This window comes from Felis catus, chromosome A3 (assembly GCF_018350175.1).
Source record: "Felis catus isolate Fca126 chromosome A3, F.catus_Fca126_mat1.0, whole genome shotgun sequence".
NCBI lineage: Eukaryota > Metazoa > Chordata > Mammalia > Carnivora > Felidae > Felis > Felis catus.
In genome coordinates this window covers 27,422,469-27,439,141 of record NC_058370.1, presented here as the reverse complement: position 1 = coordinate 27,439,141, position 16,673 = coordinate 27,422,469, and the positions used below count along the sequence as shown (strand labels likewise).

Sequence of the window (16,673 nt, the reverse complement as noted above, 5' to 3'; positions counted from 1 at the left end):
CATAGTTTTCACACAGGAACCTCACCATGCCTTTTTCCATCCAAACTCATTTTCAGCCTATGCTACAACAGTAATGAGAACAGTACAAGCTTTGGAATCATGTAGATGTGAGGTTAAAATATATCTTGATCACTGGTTAGTTGTATGAACCGAGCTAATTATTCCCTTTGAATTTCAGTTTTCTCATCGGTCGATTGAGTATGGATGACCCAGTTTCATAATGATTGAATTTCATGTGAGGAAGTGTCTCTTTTCTCCCTCTTTGTTCTGTGAGCTTGTCCAAATATGGGTACAGGGGCAAATAAAGAATTAAAAACAGGCGATTTAGGACCTCAGTACAATACTCCGAATAGTTTGGATCTCTAGGGAGATGGGTACACATGGAATTGAGTTTGATTCCCTGGGCAACACATTTATTTGAGACAAAAAGGAGGAGAGAGAGAGAGACAGAGAGAGAGTGAGAGAGAGAGCAGAGCCAGGAGGAGCATGGTTATGAAGACACAGAGGCTGGATAAAGGAAGTTCTCTGCAGCATTTATTGCGGAGACCCACGAGGTGTTGGCAAAGGGAGATTTCTGCTGCCCGTGTCAATGAGTGTGAAACCCACTGTCTCTCTTAACTTAAAAAGCCCTGTCTGTGATACTCTTTTAAAGGTTAACTTGGCTTTGAGTCATGCCACGGTGGCAAGTTGGCACTCTTTGGGGACACTGGACCGGGGTAAGGCTGAGCGAGTACTGACTTTGGAGCATGGGAGACAGAGTCAGATTTGCCAGAGTCCAGGGGTGGGACATAACAACAGTTGATAACCATGCGTTGGTCTCTCTTTTCTGGTCATATAGTTCTGATATTCTCAGAGATAACTGGGTATTGGCTAGGAGCCTGGGGTTTTGATGTCCTTGATTTGGGATGATTTTCCAGGAGGAGGCGCTTCGTTTTCTCTCACCAGCATAAGGTTGACTTTGGAACCACAGGAGGCCAAAACTTAGGGGAACCACACACGCCTTCTACTCTGCCTCCGGAACTAATCTGCGTCCAATGTTGTTTTCTGTGCACAGATACGGCACGACCCAGGAAATGCTTTAGTAATATAACAGGCTACTGCCGGAAGAAATGCGAGATGGGGGAAATCTATGAAGTGGCATGTCGAAATGGGAAATTATGTTGTGTTAATGAAGGCGAAAACAAAAAACACAAGAAAGCCCCAAAGTCGCCTTCCTTTTTGGTACAGCCTGATGGGAAGATGGACTATGTTATTTTACCCACTACCACACTTCTTACAATCCAGATATGAATCAGGGGCTGGCTCCACTGGTCTCCACTCTTCTTAAACCCAAAACGCCACCTCTTCCGACATCCTGGGGCAAGAGATGTATCTACTTCTTCTGTGACCTTGATTCTCCACATAATAAAGTTTTTTTTTTTTTTTTTGCTTTGCTCTGGATTTATTTATTAATGTATTCACTTATTTTTTTGAACACTTTAAACATAAAGGAATAGTTATCATGTTCCAGGCATTCATCACGCTGGTAACGTGGGTGACGTAGAGATGAAAAGAACATGTTGGTAGAGGTGGAAGTTAGCCACCTAACTTTTCCGCATCGTCTGCAATTTCATAGCATTTCAAATATTACTCCTCTTTTATTTATGTGTTTTTGTTTTTGAGAGAGAAAGAGAGAGAGAGCATGCACTTGCGCACGTGAGAGGGGGAGGGGCAGAGAGAGACAGACTCTTAAGCAAGCTTTGTGCCCAGTTGGGAGCCCACCATGGGGCTCCACCTCACGACCCTGAGATCATGACCTGAGCCAAAATCAGGAATTGGACACCTAACCGACTGAGCCACCCAGATGCCCTACTCTTAGTCTAAGCAGATCTAAATGTCCCAGCTTTGTGGGGGGGGGGGGGACGGAAGGGGGTGGTGGTGAATACAGGGGGTTTGGCTAACAAACAAGAATTCATTAGAAGAAGGCATGATATTGGAATATTTTCATAGCATTTATTGGCCAGGTCTAATGGACAGTAATGACAGCTAGTGATAGTTCCAATACAGGTTACCCCTCCTATCCAAAAGTAGAGTTGATCCTAGGAGACCTTTCATAGGCCAAAATGGTGTGAGGTGAAGAAGCAATTACCACGAACTTATATGGGAAAGTATTTGAGTGTGCTGGACCCAAAAAAATAACCACTCTTAGGCTTTTCAGATACCTTTGGACACATCTTGCTAATGGATGCACAGAATAAATCAAGATAAAGCACTGATGCGCCCAGACACAGTTCAAAGCTATGATGGTTTCATGCTGAGATGCTGAATGTAGGTCCTCGGAAAGGAACTTGGGGGGGGCGGCGGGGGATGGGGGGGTCCACTCTCACTGCCCACGGTGCCCACAGCCTCTGTAATGGTTTGCCGCAAAACCAACATTGGGTGCTATTTTTGCTTTTTGCCTTTTTAATGCAGCAGGCGATATCTTCTTCAGATCTCTTGCAGTTAGTGAAAACAGGTACTAATGCAGGTGTTTTGTAGAAGTGAAGTCGCGTAACTGGGAACTTTCAAAAAGTGGGGGACACCTGTACGTCATTTGAAGCTCATTTTATGTGTACGGTCCATTTCCTTTTTTAGTAGCAATTTGAACATTCAGTTGACACAATTTTAAGGCTCTGTTACTCTTAGAATCTTTAAAACCGTTACATATTCAATAGTTTGTGAACAGTGAAATTTACAAGCTCTCAGTTTCAAGGTGAATGAGGTCTGCGGGTCTGATGTGAAATTCAGTGACCATAGTTGAGCACACTATGTCCTATAATTGAAATGGGCTAGGACGGTAGGACTTAAGTGTTCTCTTTTTCTCACATACACTCACAACAAAACAAAAAACCAAAACCAAAACCCCCAAAACCACTAGGTCAAGATGAAGAGGTAATGGGTGTGTTAATTAACTAGATGGGGAGAGAGTCCTTTCATGCCATACACATATATCAAAGCACCATGATGTACACTTTAAATATCTTACAATTTGTAAGTCAATTCTACCTCAATAAAAACTGCAAATAAATAAATAAAAAACTGTGGAATTTAAAGCCTCATACATGAGAGAGACATATTTAAGAAGCTTCTTATGAGCAAGGCAAACTTTCAGTAAGTGATGATGCCCTCCAGATGAACAGAACAGAATATTTTGTGGTGACATCCATTAATGTTGCTTGGTTAAAGTATTGGCCAGAAATAACTTTTGTGGAGCTGACATCTGCTCATCTGAGGTAAAGAAATCAATGGGCCTTATCCCTCCATGCGCAGCACCCATCTTGTCTCACTGGGACAACAGAGAGACACATATTTAGGTGGATACGTTAACCTTTTAAGGATCTACGAAGATCTTACTTTTAGTCGTTGTGGATTTTGAGAATTCTGGAGACATGTACAGGAAACCAGGACCAGACTAAATTGTAGAAATTTAGAAATTATTTTGTTGATGATTTTGCCATAGGAACTAATGTATGACTGTTTCGGTCTAACTCTCAGAGGGGTTTTTCAAGGGGCCCAAATAAGAAAGCCCGTTCTTTATCTCAATACTTCATAAGCCCCTCTTTTTCTTTTAAAAAAATTTTTTTTTCAACGTTTTTATTTTATTTTTGGGACAGAGAGAGACAGAGCATGAACGGGGGAGGGGCAGAGAGAGGGAGACACAGAATCGGAAACAGGCTCCAGGCTCTGAGCCATCAGCCCAGAGCCTGACGCGGGGCTTGAACTCACGGACCGCGAGATCGTGACCTGGCTGAAGTCAGACGCTTAACCGACTGCGCCACCCAGGCGCCCCAAGCCCCTCTTTTTCAGTATTCCGTCACTGTGGATCACCAGAGGCATTTTTAGGGAGGGTCCATTTTGTCACCATGGTATGAAGAGGGATCTTGTCCATTGTCTTTAATCTATGTGTGTCCTCTATTCTATATGAGTCCATTGATAAATTAGATACACGAATCTGTTTTGGCTTAGTTTCAGATCAACCAGTGAAGTGTTTGCCTGAGTCGGGAGCGAGGTGTAATGAACTGAACAGATGAATCAAGCCTCAAACTCTGCTTTGAGTGGTGGACCTAATCTTTGCTTGGACTTTCCCCCTATGATACTTTTTATATCCCCTTTATACTCATAGAAGAATGGATGTGGTCAGTATTGTTAGATACATGTTTTTTGGTCCTTATTTTTATATACAAAGTTAAGTTGAAATTCGATACTTTTATTATGTCTCCTGTGGCACAGGCGATATTATTAGTGCCTTATTTCTTTTGGATCTTAGAACACTCTCCGAAGTCTTATTTATAGAATATTGTGAAATTTCCAGAATGTTCTAGATACATTTTTCTAAGAAGTCTCAGCATTTGGGACCACTAATCTCTTTGGGGGGGGTGTCTTGGACAATGATCATGAAAGGTGCCAGAGATAGTAATCATTTCCCATCCACATTCACACCTTCTTAGAAAGTTTGCTCATAGCCTTTCTCAGGGAATCTATTTCAATATGCCCTGGCAAGAGAGTAGAGGGCCAGAGAACCTTATTATTTTGACTACAAGTAATTGGACCAGGGTGGATGACAGACGTATATGTAGAGACTGAACTCTTTTGGATATCCAAATTGGGTCCTGGTGCACTGATGAATAGGAAAAGATAGAAAGTGAGGGAGGGAAGGCGGGAGGGAGGGAGAGAGAGAGAGATTTCTAGTTACTGGTTCCAGACCTTTAGGCCTCATGTAATTACTAACATTTCTTATGATAGGTGGGCTTGAGTGGGCGTATGTTCCTATGACCTCATATCTAAGACATGAAAATTGTGTATAGGGCAAGTTTTCAGGCACAGAGGTACAAATAGAAGGTTTGCTCATTAGTAATACTTAATTAGTAAAGACTAGGGTGAGGCACCTGGGTGGCTCAGTTGGTAAGCATCCAACTTCAGCTCAGGTCATGATCTCGTGGTCCGTGAGTTTGAGCCCCGTGTCAGGCTCTATGCCCAACAACTAGTTTTAGAGATAACCAAGTACTTAAGAGACGCCATGTTCAAAGCAACTTTATGATGATATTTTGTGTTTGTAGTTAAGTTCTAATTTAGCTTCGATTACTCAGTGGCCCTTGGGAATATGTAGATATTCATTGACCCAGTGTGATACTTTTCAAGCTTTCTAAAAATAGCCAATAAATATTAGAAAACATGATCAGAGCACCTGGGTGGCTCAGTTGGTGAAGTGTTTGACTTTTGATTTTGGCTCAGATCATGATCTCATGGTGGTGGGATTGAACCCCAGGTCAGGCTCTCCACTGACAACATGGAGCCTGCTTGGGATTCTCTCTTTCCCTCTCTCTCTGCCCTTCCCCCACTCATTCTCTCTCTCCCTCTCTCAAACTAAATAAACATAAACAAGAAAAAAAAAAGAAAACATGATCAAACGAGTGGAAAATGATTGTATGGAATAATAATTCGGATATTATTAAATAATCCCTGCCAAATAGTGCAGGTCAGATAAATGTGAAAAGCCCAGATGCCATTAAGTAATATTTCCTGAGTCCAAGAATCAGGTCATGTAAGAGTTATGTACATCTGAAATCGCTCCCTTATGTCAAAATGGAAGCACAGAAATGATAGTACAGCTGTCTTGTAGCACTTTTTTTTTTTTTTTTTTTTTTTTTTTGCTATCTTTCAACCTGGTAAGGGTTGGAAGGCAATTACCTATAACTTCTACAAATAAAAATGAATTACAATGTATAAAGTATAGTTAACCAGTTTGAAGTAGTAAAATGTAAATTTAGTGATGTATCTGTATTCTTTAGTTAAGGTTAGTGGTATAAGCATTGCCATGCTGGGAAAGCTCCCTCCCTCCTAGAAAAACCACATTTTATTTATTTTTTTATTAAAAACATTTTTAATGTTTATTTTTGAGAGAGAGAGAGAGAGACAGAGACAGAGAGACAGAGCATGAACGGGGGAGGAGCAGAGAGAGAGAGGGAGACACAGAGTCCAAAGCAGGCTCCAGGCTGAGCTGTCAGCACAGAGCCCGACGCAGGGCTCGAACCCACGAACCGTGAGATTGTGACCTGAGCCAAAGTCGGACACTTGACCGACTGAGCCACCCAGTCGCCCCTATTTATTTTTTTAAAGTTTATTTCTTTATTTTGAGAGAGAGAGAGAGAGAGAGAGAGAGAGAGAGAGAGAAAATGCACATGCAAGTTGGGGGGAGGGGCAGAGAGGAGAGAGAGAATTCCAAGCAGGCTTCGAATGCTATCAGTGCAAAGCCTGATGTGGGGCTTGAACCCATGAACTGTGAGATCATGACCTGAGCTAAACTGAGTCAGACGCTTAACTGGCTGAGCCATCCAGGTGCCCCCCAAAAGCATATGTTAAGTAATATGCAATTAATGACTTACACAGACACACAGAATATCCCCCAAGGTTCGCACAAAGCCAATCTTTATTTTAAAAAGCTAATGTACAGTGAATATTGGGCATTACCCAAATTAGAAACTGTGGGGCTTCAAAGGACATCATGGTGAAAATGTAAAGGTTATCCACAGAATGGGAGAAAATTTTTGCAAATCATGTATCTGATAAGGGACTTGTATCTAGAATATATAACGCCCTATTGCATCTCAATAAAAAAAAGACAACCCGATTAAAAAGCATACAGAAAATGGCCCCCATCTTTATGTGCATTAGGGCAACTGGTAGTGCTGGGAAGTGGATACATAGCCGTCTGTTGTCACTGTTAGTGACCTCAGGTCTGTGGAACGGGACCTTAAAGACAGCCAGAATGGGTGAAATGGTGATAATGGGGGGTGGGGGGGAAGGCTGCTCTGGAGGCCAAAATCTGCCATCAAATTGAGCAAGATTTTGGTGACTTCAGTTTGCCACGTGATAAAATCTTAAAGGCATGGATCAAACTGAGTAAGAGTTGGTTACCTTTAAAGATAATGATAAAATTCATCTAACCATCTAACCATTATAGAAGCATTGAGCAAACCAAGGGCAGGACTCATGGAAATAAGTGAAGCTAAAACTAAGATCGGAAGATCTCCAAGCAAACCTCATCTTGAAGTGACTGATGAGCATAAAAATGATACCAAAAAAGATCTGTTTATATTAAAAACTTCCCAACTGATGCAACTCTTGATGACATACAAGGGTGATCAGAGATAGAGGCCAAATACTAAATATTCAGATGAAAAGAACATTGCACCAAGTATTTAAGGGATCAATATGTGCTGTGTTTGATACTATTGAATCTAAGAAGTTTGTTGAGACTCCTGGACAGAAGAACAAAGACAGGGAGGGACCTGATAATGCTTTTCAAGGAAGACTACTTTGGAAGGAGAAGCAGAAGAAGAAGAGAAGAAGAAAGAGAAAAAGAAGGCAGAGGGAGTGAAGGAGGAGGGTAGGGAGAAGGAGAAGGATGGTGAGGAGGAGGAGGAGAAAGAAAAGGAAAAAGAAGAAGAAAGAAGGCAAAATGAAGAGGCTGAATTATATCCCAAACAAGAGAAAGAAGAAAAACGAAAGTTAGCAGACAGTGCTGAAATGGAATCTCTTGCAGAAAAGATTGGATGCTTGATGAAATTTTGGGGCAGCTTAGATGAACAGACCATAGAGAAGATTTGCATATTTAAAAAAATTTTTTTTAAATGTTTTATTTATTTTTGAGACAGAGAGACAGAGCATGAACGGGGGAGGGGCAGAGAGAGAGGGAGACACAGAATCCAAAGCAGGCTCCAGGCTCTGAGCTGTCAGCACAGAGCCCAACATGGGGCTTGAACCCATGGACCCTGAGATCATGACCTGAGCCGAAGTCAGACGCTCAACCGACTGAGCCACCCAGGCGCCCCTCTGTTTGTGTTATTTTAGATGATTTAAGTATCAAAAGAAAGATTCTTCCACTAAATTGCTTTTATAAGCAATGAGAATGTGTTAGTACAAACTAATAAAATATATATACAATATAAAAAGAAAAAAATGGACAAAAGATCTGATAGATATTTCTCCAAAGAAGATACACAAATGACCAGTAAATGCATGAAAAAAAATACGCAACATCACTAGCCATCAGGTAAATGCAAGTCAAAATCATAATGACATGCCATTTCACTCTCACTGGGATTGCCATAATCAGAAAGGCAGATAATAACAAGTTTTTTTTTTAATGTTTTTAATGTTCGTTTACTTTTGAGAGAGACAGAGACAGAATGTGAGCGGGGGAGGGGCAGAGAGGGAAGGAGACACAGAATCGGAAGCAGGCTCCAGCCTCTGAGCTATCAGCACAGAGCCTGATGTGGGGCTCGAACTCATGAACCGTGAGATCATGACCTGAGCCAAAGTTGGATGCTTAACCAACTGAACCACCCAGGTGCCCCTACAAGTCTCAGTGTGGATGTAGAGGACTTGGAACCCTCATACCCTGCTGGTGGGGATATAAAATGGTGCAGCCATATTGGAAAAACAATCTGGTGGTTCTTCAAATGTTAAACATAGATTTAAACGATCTGACAATTGCACTTCTAGTTATATATGCAGAGAAATGAAAACATACTTCCACATAAAGACTTGTGTTCATAGCACCATTATTGATAATAGTCTAGGTCACATGTCTGCACCCTAGGAGCAACTTTGTTTTTTTTGTTTGTTTGTTTTTAACAACTTTGGGTTGTACAGACTCATTCCTACAACCAAAATAAGAATTGTGTTGAAGAAGTGTTTAGAAGCCAATACCCTGACAGTTGTCCATGACACTAGCTTTGAAATGAGAATTCAGGAGCAAGAATAAAGGATTCTTCCTTTAATGTGGCTGGAGCTAGAGTAGATTTTCAGGGACAGAATCAGAGTAATTGGCCTAGCCTTAGAGATCCCACTAGAAAGGGAACAGGCGTGTTGTGAGGAGAAACCACACTACAACCTACAGTGCTTGATTTTTGAGGAAACGAGAGACACCGCTCTTGGGTTACAGTTCAAGGAAAAAATTCGATATTTCTCAGGGCAATGTCTCAACTTCAGAGCCACTTCAATGTGATCACACCACATTCCCAGGCACAGAAGACAGTCACCTTTCCCTCTAAGAGTGGGCTAGGTGAGGCAGAGAGTGAATTGGGGCATGAAATTGTAGCACGGTCAGTGGACGGTAGGTGACTTGGGCGACTGTATGGAAGGAAGCAGAATCAGCACCCTCTATAGTAGCTTAAACTAAGGAAGATTTATTTATTATTTCAACAGACTTACTATACACATCCAGTGTCGGATGCTGCTGTCAGTTTGGTGTATCGTCAGGATCTCACTGAGCTTCATTTGTCAACTCTGCCGTAACTGTTAAAACTGTACTACTGGCTCAATCCGTGCTTCCGGAGTTCATTTAAGGGGCTTACATCAGCGGCTGATGTTGTGATAATGACACAACACAAGGACATATACTATCCTTCAGGGAATGACGTCACCACCACCCAGTTTCTCATGTCACTGTGGGCTGAATCCAGGGAGTCATCCTCACTCCCACCACCTCCAATGAATAATCAACTACTATAAATCATAGCTACTAAATACCTCTCAAATCTACCCACTCTGTTCCATCTTCACTATCTTGACTTTGGTCCAAGCCAGCTGTCTCCTAGCCCATTGTGGTACGTTGTATCTGTTCTCTCCCTATTTTCTCCCAGTTTCAATGCATTTTATTCACTCAATACAGAGCAATTTAGAAAGTGCAGACTTGACCACGTCATACCCTGCTTAAAAAAATTTTTTTTTATCTTTCCATTGGTAACTTTATTATTTTTTTTTCCTGCTTAAAATTCTTAGTGGCTTCGCTTCCTATTCCTCTTCAGTTAAAGATGAAAATGGTCTACTAGCCCCTGCCCTATTAGTCCATTGGTCTCCTTCGCCCACATCTCCAACATCATCCTTTGTCCTGCAGTCTGCCCACGAGCCCTGTTTTTTCACTTTTCTTTCTTTGCATGTGGATGTCTAGTTGTTTAAGCACCATTTGTTGAAGAAACTATCTTTTCTCCATTGAATTGCTTTCCCTCCTTTGGCAAAGATCAGTTGACTGTAAGTATGTGGGTCTATTTCTGGGCTCTCTATTCTGTTCTAGTGATCTGCTTGTCTTTTTCAACAATGCCACACCATTGATTACTGTAGCTCTGTAGTAAATCTTGATGTCTGGTAATGTCAATCTTCAAGACTGTTCTCTAAATAATGTATATGTTTTCGCAGTGATATGTAAGCACCAAATTGGCACATTTTAAAATTATTTATGATTTAATAAACATTATATTCTACAGGGAGAACTTTAGAACTTGGAGAACTCCAAGTTTTACAGTCTGCATTGGTATACATGGATTCTGATACACGCATTTGTTTTAGGAATCAGTTCATAATGATTCTGCTTGCTTCAGGTCCCGTTGATGTTTCCAAACCCTCAAGTACTATCTATTTCCGTGTGTAAATAGTGGATTTGAACTTAACACTGATCCTGGAGTGATTGTAAAGATACAAAGAAAGAGCACTAGTGTTAGTTACTTCAGTTCTGTCATTCTGTGTGATCACTTTTGTGTTTATCCAAACAGTGAAAGAGAATGCAAGTTGTAATATTTTAGTATGGTTAGTACCAATTTTAATTCATATATGAAATATTTTTATGGATTTGAATTGTATATTTAAGATTGAAATTTATTCTTCTTTTAGGTTTTATTTTAGTTATTTATTTAAAAAATGTTTTTAATGTTTTTATTTTTGAAAAGGGGGGGAGGGGCAGAGAGAGAGAGGGAGACACAGAATCCGAAGCAGGCTCCAGACTCTGAGCTGTCAGCACAGAGCCTGACATGGGGCTCGAACCCATGAACCATGAGATCATGACCTGAGCTGAAGTCAGATGCTTAACCGACTGAGCCACCCACGTGCCCCAAGGTCTTATTTTAAAATAAAAAAAATAGAGATGCCTGGGTGGCTCAGTCGGTTAAGTGTCCAACTCTTGACTTTGGCTCAGTCATGATCTCACAGTCATGAGATTGAGCCTGGCATCATGCTCTGTGCTGGGCTCGAAGTCTGCTTAAGATTCTCTCTCTCCCTCCCCCTCTGCCCCTCTCCCACTTGTGCACTCATGCGCTTGCTCGCTCTCCCTTAACATAAAAGAAAATAAATTAATGAAAATTATTGCTAATTTTTACGTGATTATTACAGGCAGATTTTGTTGTATGTTGTATTTTATTGCGTGGCAATAAAAAGTGATCCACTCTCGGTGTCAGCTATGCGAAGGACTCTCCCCTACCCATTTCTACTCCATCTTCCATGGGTTACTGTCTCTGGGGAGGAGAGAAGGAAAGTGTGAATCCCTCTTTATGCGACTGGGCCAGCACTGCAACATGCTCGTGCTCTGTGAGGTAACTGATGTGTTTTGTGTGGCAGGTGTTCAAATCCTAGCTTGTTCATGGGGTACCTGAGGGATTCTTTGAGACGCTCTTCAGGGACCTCCTACTGCCCAATTTCCCCTCCCCCCCCCCCACCGCCCGGCATTACTGAGATAGAATTGACAGGTGACATTGTATAAGTTTGGGGTGTACAATGTGGTGATCTGAAACATGTATATATATTGCAAAGTGACTACCACAATAAGGTTAGTTCTCACCTCACATAATAATTATTCTGTTTTTGTGTGGTGAGAACATTCATGATCTACTGGCTTAGCAATGTTCAAGTATGCAACATAGTATTATTAACTGTAGTCACCATGCTGTACATTACATCCCCAGAGCTTAGTCATCTTATCACTGAAAGTTTGTACCCTTTGACCAACGTCTTCCCATTTCCTCCACCCCAGCTCTTACAACTACAATTCTACTCTCTGTTCCTGTGAGTTTGACTTTTTCAGGTTTTACGTATAAATGAGATCACTGGGTATTTGTCTTTTTCTGTCTGAATTATTTCACTTGGCATAAAGCCCTTGAGGCCTATCTGTGTTGCAAAGGGCAGGATTTCCTTATTTTTAAAAGCTGAATAGTATTCCGGTGTGTGCGTGTGTGTGTGTGTGTGTGTGTGTGTGTGTGTGTGTGTGTATGTGTATCTATGTCGCATTTTCTTTATTCATTCATCCATTGACAAATATTTAGGTTGTTTCCACGTCTTGGCCATTGTAAATAATATTGCAATGAACATGGGAGTGCAGACATCTCTTTAAAATAGTTTTAGGGGCACTTGGGTGGCTCAGTCGATTAAGTGATGATTTCAGCTCAGGTCTTAATCTCAGGGTCATGAGTTCAAGCCCCATGTTGGGCTCTGCACTGGGAGTGGAGCCTACTTAAAAAAAAATAGTTTTAAAATTTCCGTTGGATATATAACCAGAAGTAGGATTGCTAGATCACATGGTAGTTCTTTTTCTTTTCAATTTCAACTTTATATTATTATTTTTTTAGGTAGGTTTATTCAACTAGGTTTTTTGGTTTTTTTTTTTTGTTTTTTTGTTTTTGAGTATAGTTGACACACGATGTTACATTACTTTCAGGTGTACCACTGAATGATTTGACAAGTTTATACATTATACCATGTTCACCACAAGTGCAGCTACCATCTGTCCCTATTTTTAGTTTTTTGAGGAACCTTCCGGAAACCCTTCCACACTGTTTTCCGCAGTGGCTATGCCAATTTGCCTCTCCACCAGCTGTCACACTAGGGTTTCCTTTTCTCCATATCCTTACCAGCCCTTGATATCTCTTATCTTTCTGATGATGGCTGTTCTAAAAGGTGTGAAATGATACCTCATTATGGTTTTGTTTTGTATTTCCCTGATGACTCGTGATGTTTAGCACTTTTTCTTGTACATGTTGGCCATTTGTATGTCTTCTTTGGAAAAAATGTGCATCCAGGTATTTTGCACACTTTGAAATTGGGTTGTTTGAGTTTCTGCTTTTGAGTTGTATGATTTCCTTACGTATTTTGGATATCAAATAATTAGGGGAGTATTGACATCATAGCAATATGAATATGAATAGAAATTTCCAAAAGTGTTGAGTATATTTTGACATTATGGTCTTTAAATGGGGCATTGGGGATCACTATTTATCAGAGGTCAAGAAAAGACCATGAGTCCACGTGTCACAAGTAGATAAAAAACGACAAAACCACTAACCATTAGGAATGCAAAACACATTCTTTATTAAGATAGAGGAGACACTAAGCAAATACCTTCCACAACTAACTATGGACCAAAAAATAACTGAAAAGACATTTAGATTCAGAGATTGATTGTAGAAGATAAAACATGATAGAATGGATACATCCCAGAAGACTACTGCCCCCCGAGTATCAGTAATTATATAAATTTTAATTCTAAGAATTTAAGAACTAAATAATTGAATTCTTTTTGTTTGGCTGTTTGTTTATTAATTTTTGAGAGCGAGCACATGAATGGGGGAAGGGCAGAGAGAAAAGGGAACAGAGGATCCGAAGCGGGCTCTGAGTTGTCAGCACAGAGCCTGATGTGACTCAGACTCACGAGTCATGAGATCATGACCTGAGCTAAGTCAGACACCCAACTGACTGAGCCACCCAGGTGCTCCTAGAGAATTGAATTCTTAGGTGGATTGATTGGTCCCAATGTAGTTCGTAATATAGTTTGAGCCAGTCTGTAATAAAATGAGAAAAATTGGAATAATGCAATGAGATTTTAAGTAATTTGAATGAATTCAGTTAAAAAAAATTCATCCTATTTTTCCCTGCTATGTCATATGTACATATTTCTTGAAGGTAAAATTTCACTTTTGGAATCAAAAGTGACATTTAAAGATAAATTAGTAAATGCTGGTGATAACTAAAATTAAAAAAAATTTTTTTTAATGTTTTATTTATTTTTGACAGAGAGAGAGAGCATGAGTGGGGAAGGGGCAGAGAGAGAGAGAGGGAGACACAGAATCTAAAGTAGGCTCCAGGCTCTGAGCTGTCAGCCCAGAGCCCCCCGCGGGGCTCGAGCTCACAGACTGCGAGATCATGACCTAAGCCGAAGTTGGACGCTCAACTGACTGAACCACCCAGCCGCCCCTAAAATATTTTTTAAAAAATTTACTCATCTAGGAAAGCCAGGACTAGAAGAATCATAAAAAAGGTGGATATAAATGAAAAGCAAATGTCAGTTTTTAAGCCATACAAAATCTCATGGCAAGACAGAGGATCATATTGAGAACACTGTATGAGGGACAAGTGTGTAAACATTTCTGTGTATGATTTCTTTGTTTGTTTTCAAGTTGTGTTGTTTGACTTTGGTTTATATATCATCAAAGTAATGTTACTATACATGTAATAATAATTAATGGAGAAAATTGCGTGGTCACCATGTGTCCTCATTGTCTTCATATAATCAAGGTTCTATTTATGTACTCATCTAAGAAAAGTGAGAAGTTTCATAACGGAAGAATGAATGCACTATATGCCAAAAATTTGTGGGACACTTCTAAAGCTGTGTATAGAAGGAAATTTGTAGCTTTAAAATGCTCATATTTGAAACAAAGAAAGGCTGTAAATAAGAGAGATAAACATCACCTAACAGAGTTAGAAAAAGAAAAGCATATTAAAACCAAGAAAGTAGAAATACACCTAAAACAGTGAATTTTATGGCACTGGAAGTTGGTTGAAAAACAAGTGGAAATAAAAACATTAATAAAAGGGGGCGCCTGGTTGGCTCAGTCAGTTAAGCGGCCGACTTCGGTTCAGGTCATGATCTCTTGGTCTGTGAGTTCAAGCCCCGCGTCGGGCTCTGTGCTGACAACTCAGAGCCTGGAGCCTGTTTCAGATTCTGTATCTCCCTCTCTCTGACCCTCCCCTGTTCATGCTCTGTCTCTCCCTGTCTCAAAAATAAATAAAACGTTAAAAAAAAAAACATTAATAAAAGTACTAAAAAAATGGAAGCTGGATCAAAAATTAACAAATAAAATTTAGTTTTTGTAAAGACTAATCAAATTAATAAGCAAATAGTGAGACTTACCAAGAAAAAACAATAAACAATGTCAGAAATGAAAAAGGAGACATCACTACATATCTTAATAAGCATTAAAAAGAAAAAGATATTACAAATTATTTTAGGGCTGATACATTTAAAAATCATAGCAAAATGGGAGAAACAATAAAAACAAAAATATGAGTCGACTAAAAACATTACAATTGTCCTTTTAGCTTTTAAAGAAACAGCCTATAATTACAAAAAATTCCTATAAGAAGTTGAATCTCAGTTGATTCTGTCAAACATTCAAGGAAGAAATAACATGAGAGGCTCTTAGATAAATAGGAAAAAAGAGAATATGACCAAATTGGTTTTGTGTTTAGCTTTTAAAATCTAAGTAAACTTTTTTTTTTTAAAGAACAGTTTTAGATTTATAGAAAAATTACAAAGATAGTACAGAGAGCTTGTGTATACTCCTTAGCCAGTTTCCCCTTGCTGCTAACATCTTCTATGTCACGTTGCATTTGTCACAGCTAAGTGCATTAGCATTAACTAAGCCCTACACTTATTCGAACTTCAGTAGTTTTTCCTTAATGTCCTCTTCCTGTTCCAGGAGCCCATCGGGGTATCACATTACCTTTAGTTGTCATGTCTCCTCAGCCTCCTCTGGTTGTGACAATTTCTCAGAAGTTTCTTGTTTTTGACAAATTTGACATGTTTGAGGAGTATTGGTCAGATATTTTGCAGAATGCCACTCAGTTTGGGTTTTTTCTGGTGCTTTCCTCATTGTTAGGCTGGGGCTGTGGCTTTTAGGGAGGATGGCCACACAGGTGAAGTGCTGTCCTCATGACGTCATTTCACCTGCTCATACTATCAACAGATTTCCCCATAGAATCTGAAGCATGGTTTTATCAGGCTTCTCCACTGTAAAATTACCTTTTTGCTCCTTTCCATACTCTACTCGCAGGAGGTAAGTGACTAAGCACAGCCCATATTGAAGGGAGAGGCGAAGCTCCCCCTCCTTGAGGAGGGAGTATCTACATAAATTTACTTGGAATTCTTCTGCACCTGGCACAAAAACAGACACATAGACCGATGGAATAGAATAGAAACCCCAGAACTAGACCCACAAACGTATGGCCAACTCATCTTTGACAAAGCAGGAAAGAACATCCAATGGAAAAAAGACAGCCTCTTTAACAAATGGTGCTGGGAGAACTGGACAGCAACATGCAGAAGGTTGAAACTAGACCACTTTCTCACACCATTCACAAAAATAAACTCAAAATGGATAAAGGACCTGAATGTGAGACAGGAAACCATCAAAACCTTAGAGGAGAAAGCAGGAAAAGACCTCTCTGACCTCAGCCGTAGCAATCTCTTACTCGACACATCCCCAAAGGCAAGGGAATTAAAAGCAAAAGTGAATTACTGGGACCTTATGAGGATAAAAAGCTTCTGCACAGCAAAGGAAACAACCAACAAAACTAAAAGGCAACCAACGGAATGGGAAAAGATATTCGCAAATGACATATCGGACAAAGGGCTAGTATCCAAAATCTATAAAGAGCTCACCAAACTCCACACCCGAAAAACAAACAACCCAGTGAAGAAATGGGCAGAAAACATGAATAGACACTTCTCTAAAGAAGACATCCGGATGGCCAACAGGCACATGAAAAGATGCTCAACGTCGCTCCTCATCAGGGAAATACAAATCAAAACTACACTCAGGTATCACCTC

At 40.2% G+C, this 16,673-nt stretch overlaps 1 protein-coding gene and 1 pseudogene across 2 annotated transcripts in view; both read left to right on the top strand.

Moving 5' to 3' along the window:
* DEFB128 (defensin beta 128) overlaps positions 1 to 1,422 on the top strand; it is a 71,571-nt gene extending 70,149 nt beyond the window's left edge. For both annotated transcript variants that reach the window (XM_045053777.1, XM_045053778.1), the window contains one exon: positions 1,055 to 1,422. In XM_045053777.1, coding sequence (XP_044909712.1) covers positions 1,055 to 1,290 — 236 coding nt within the window. In that variant the 3' untranslated portion in view covers positions 1,291 to 1,422. The remainder of the gene's footprint in view (positions 1 to 1,054) is intronic.
* A 79-nt stretch (positions 1,423 to 1,501) lies between these two features.
* Positions 1,502 to 15,742, top strand: LOC101088740 (annotated as a pseudogene).
* Positions 15,743 to 16,673: the final 931 nt, after the last annotated feature.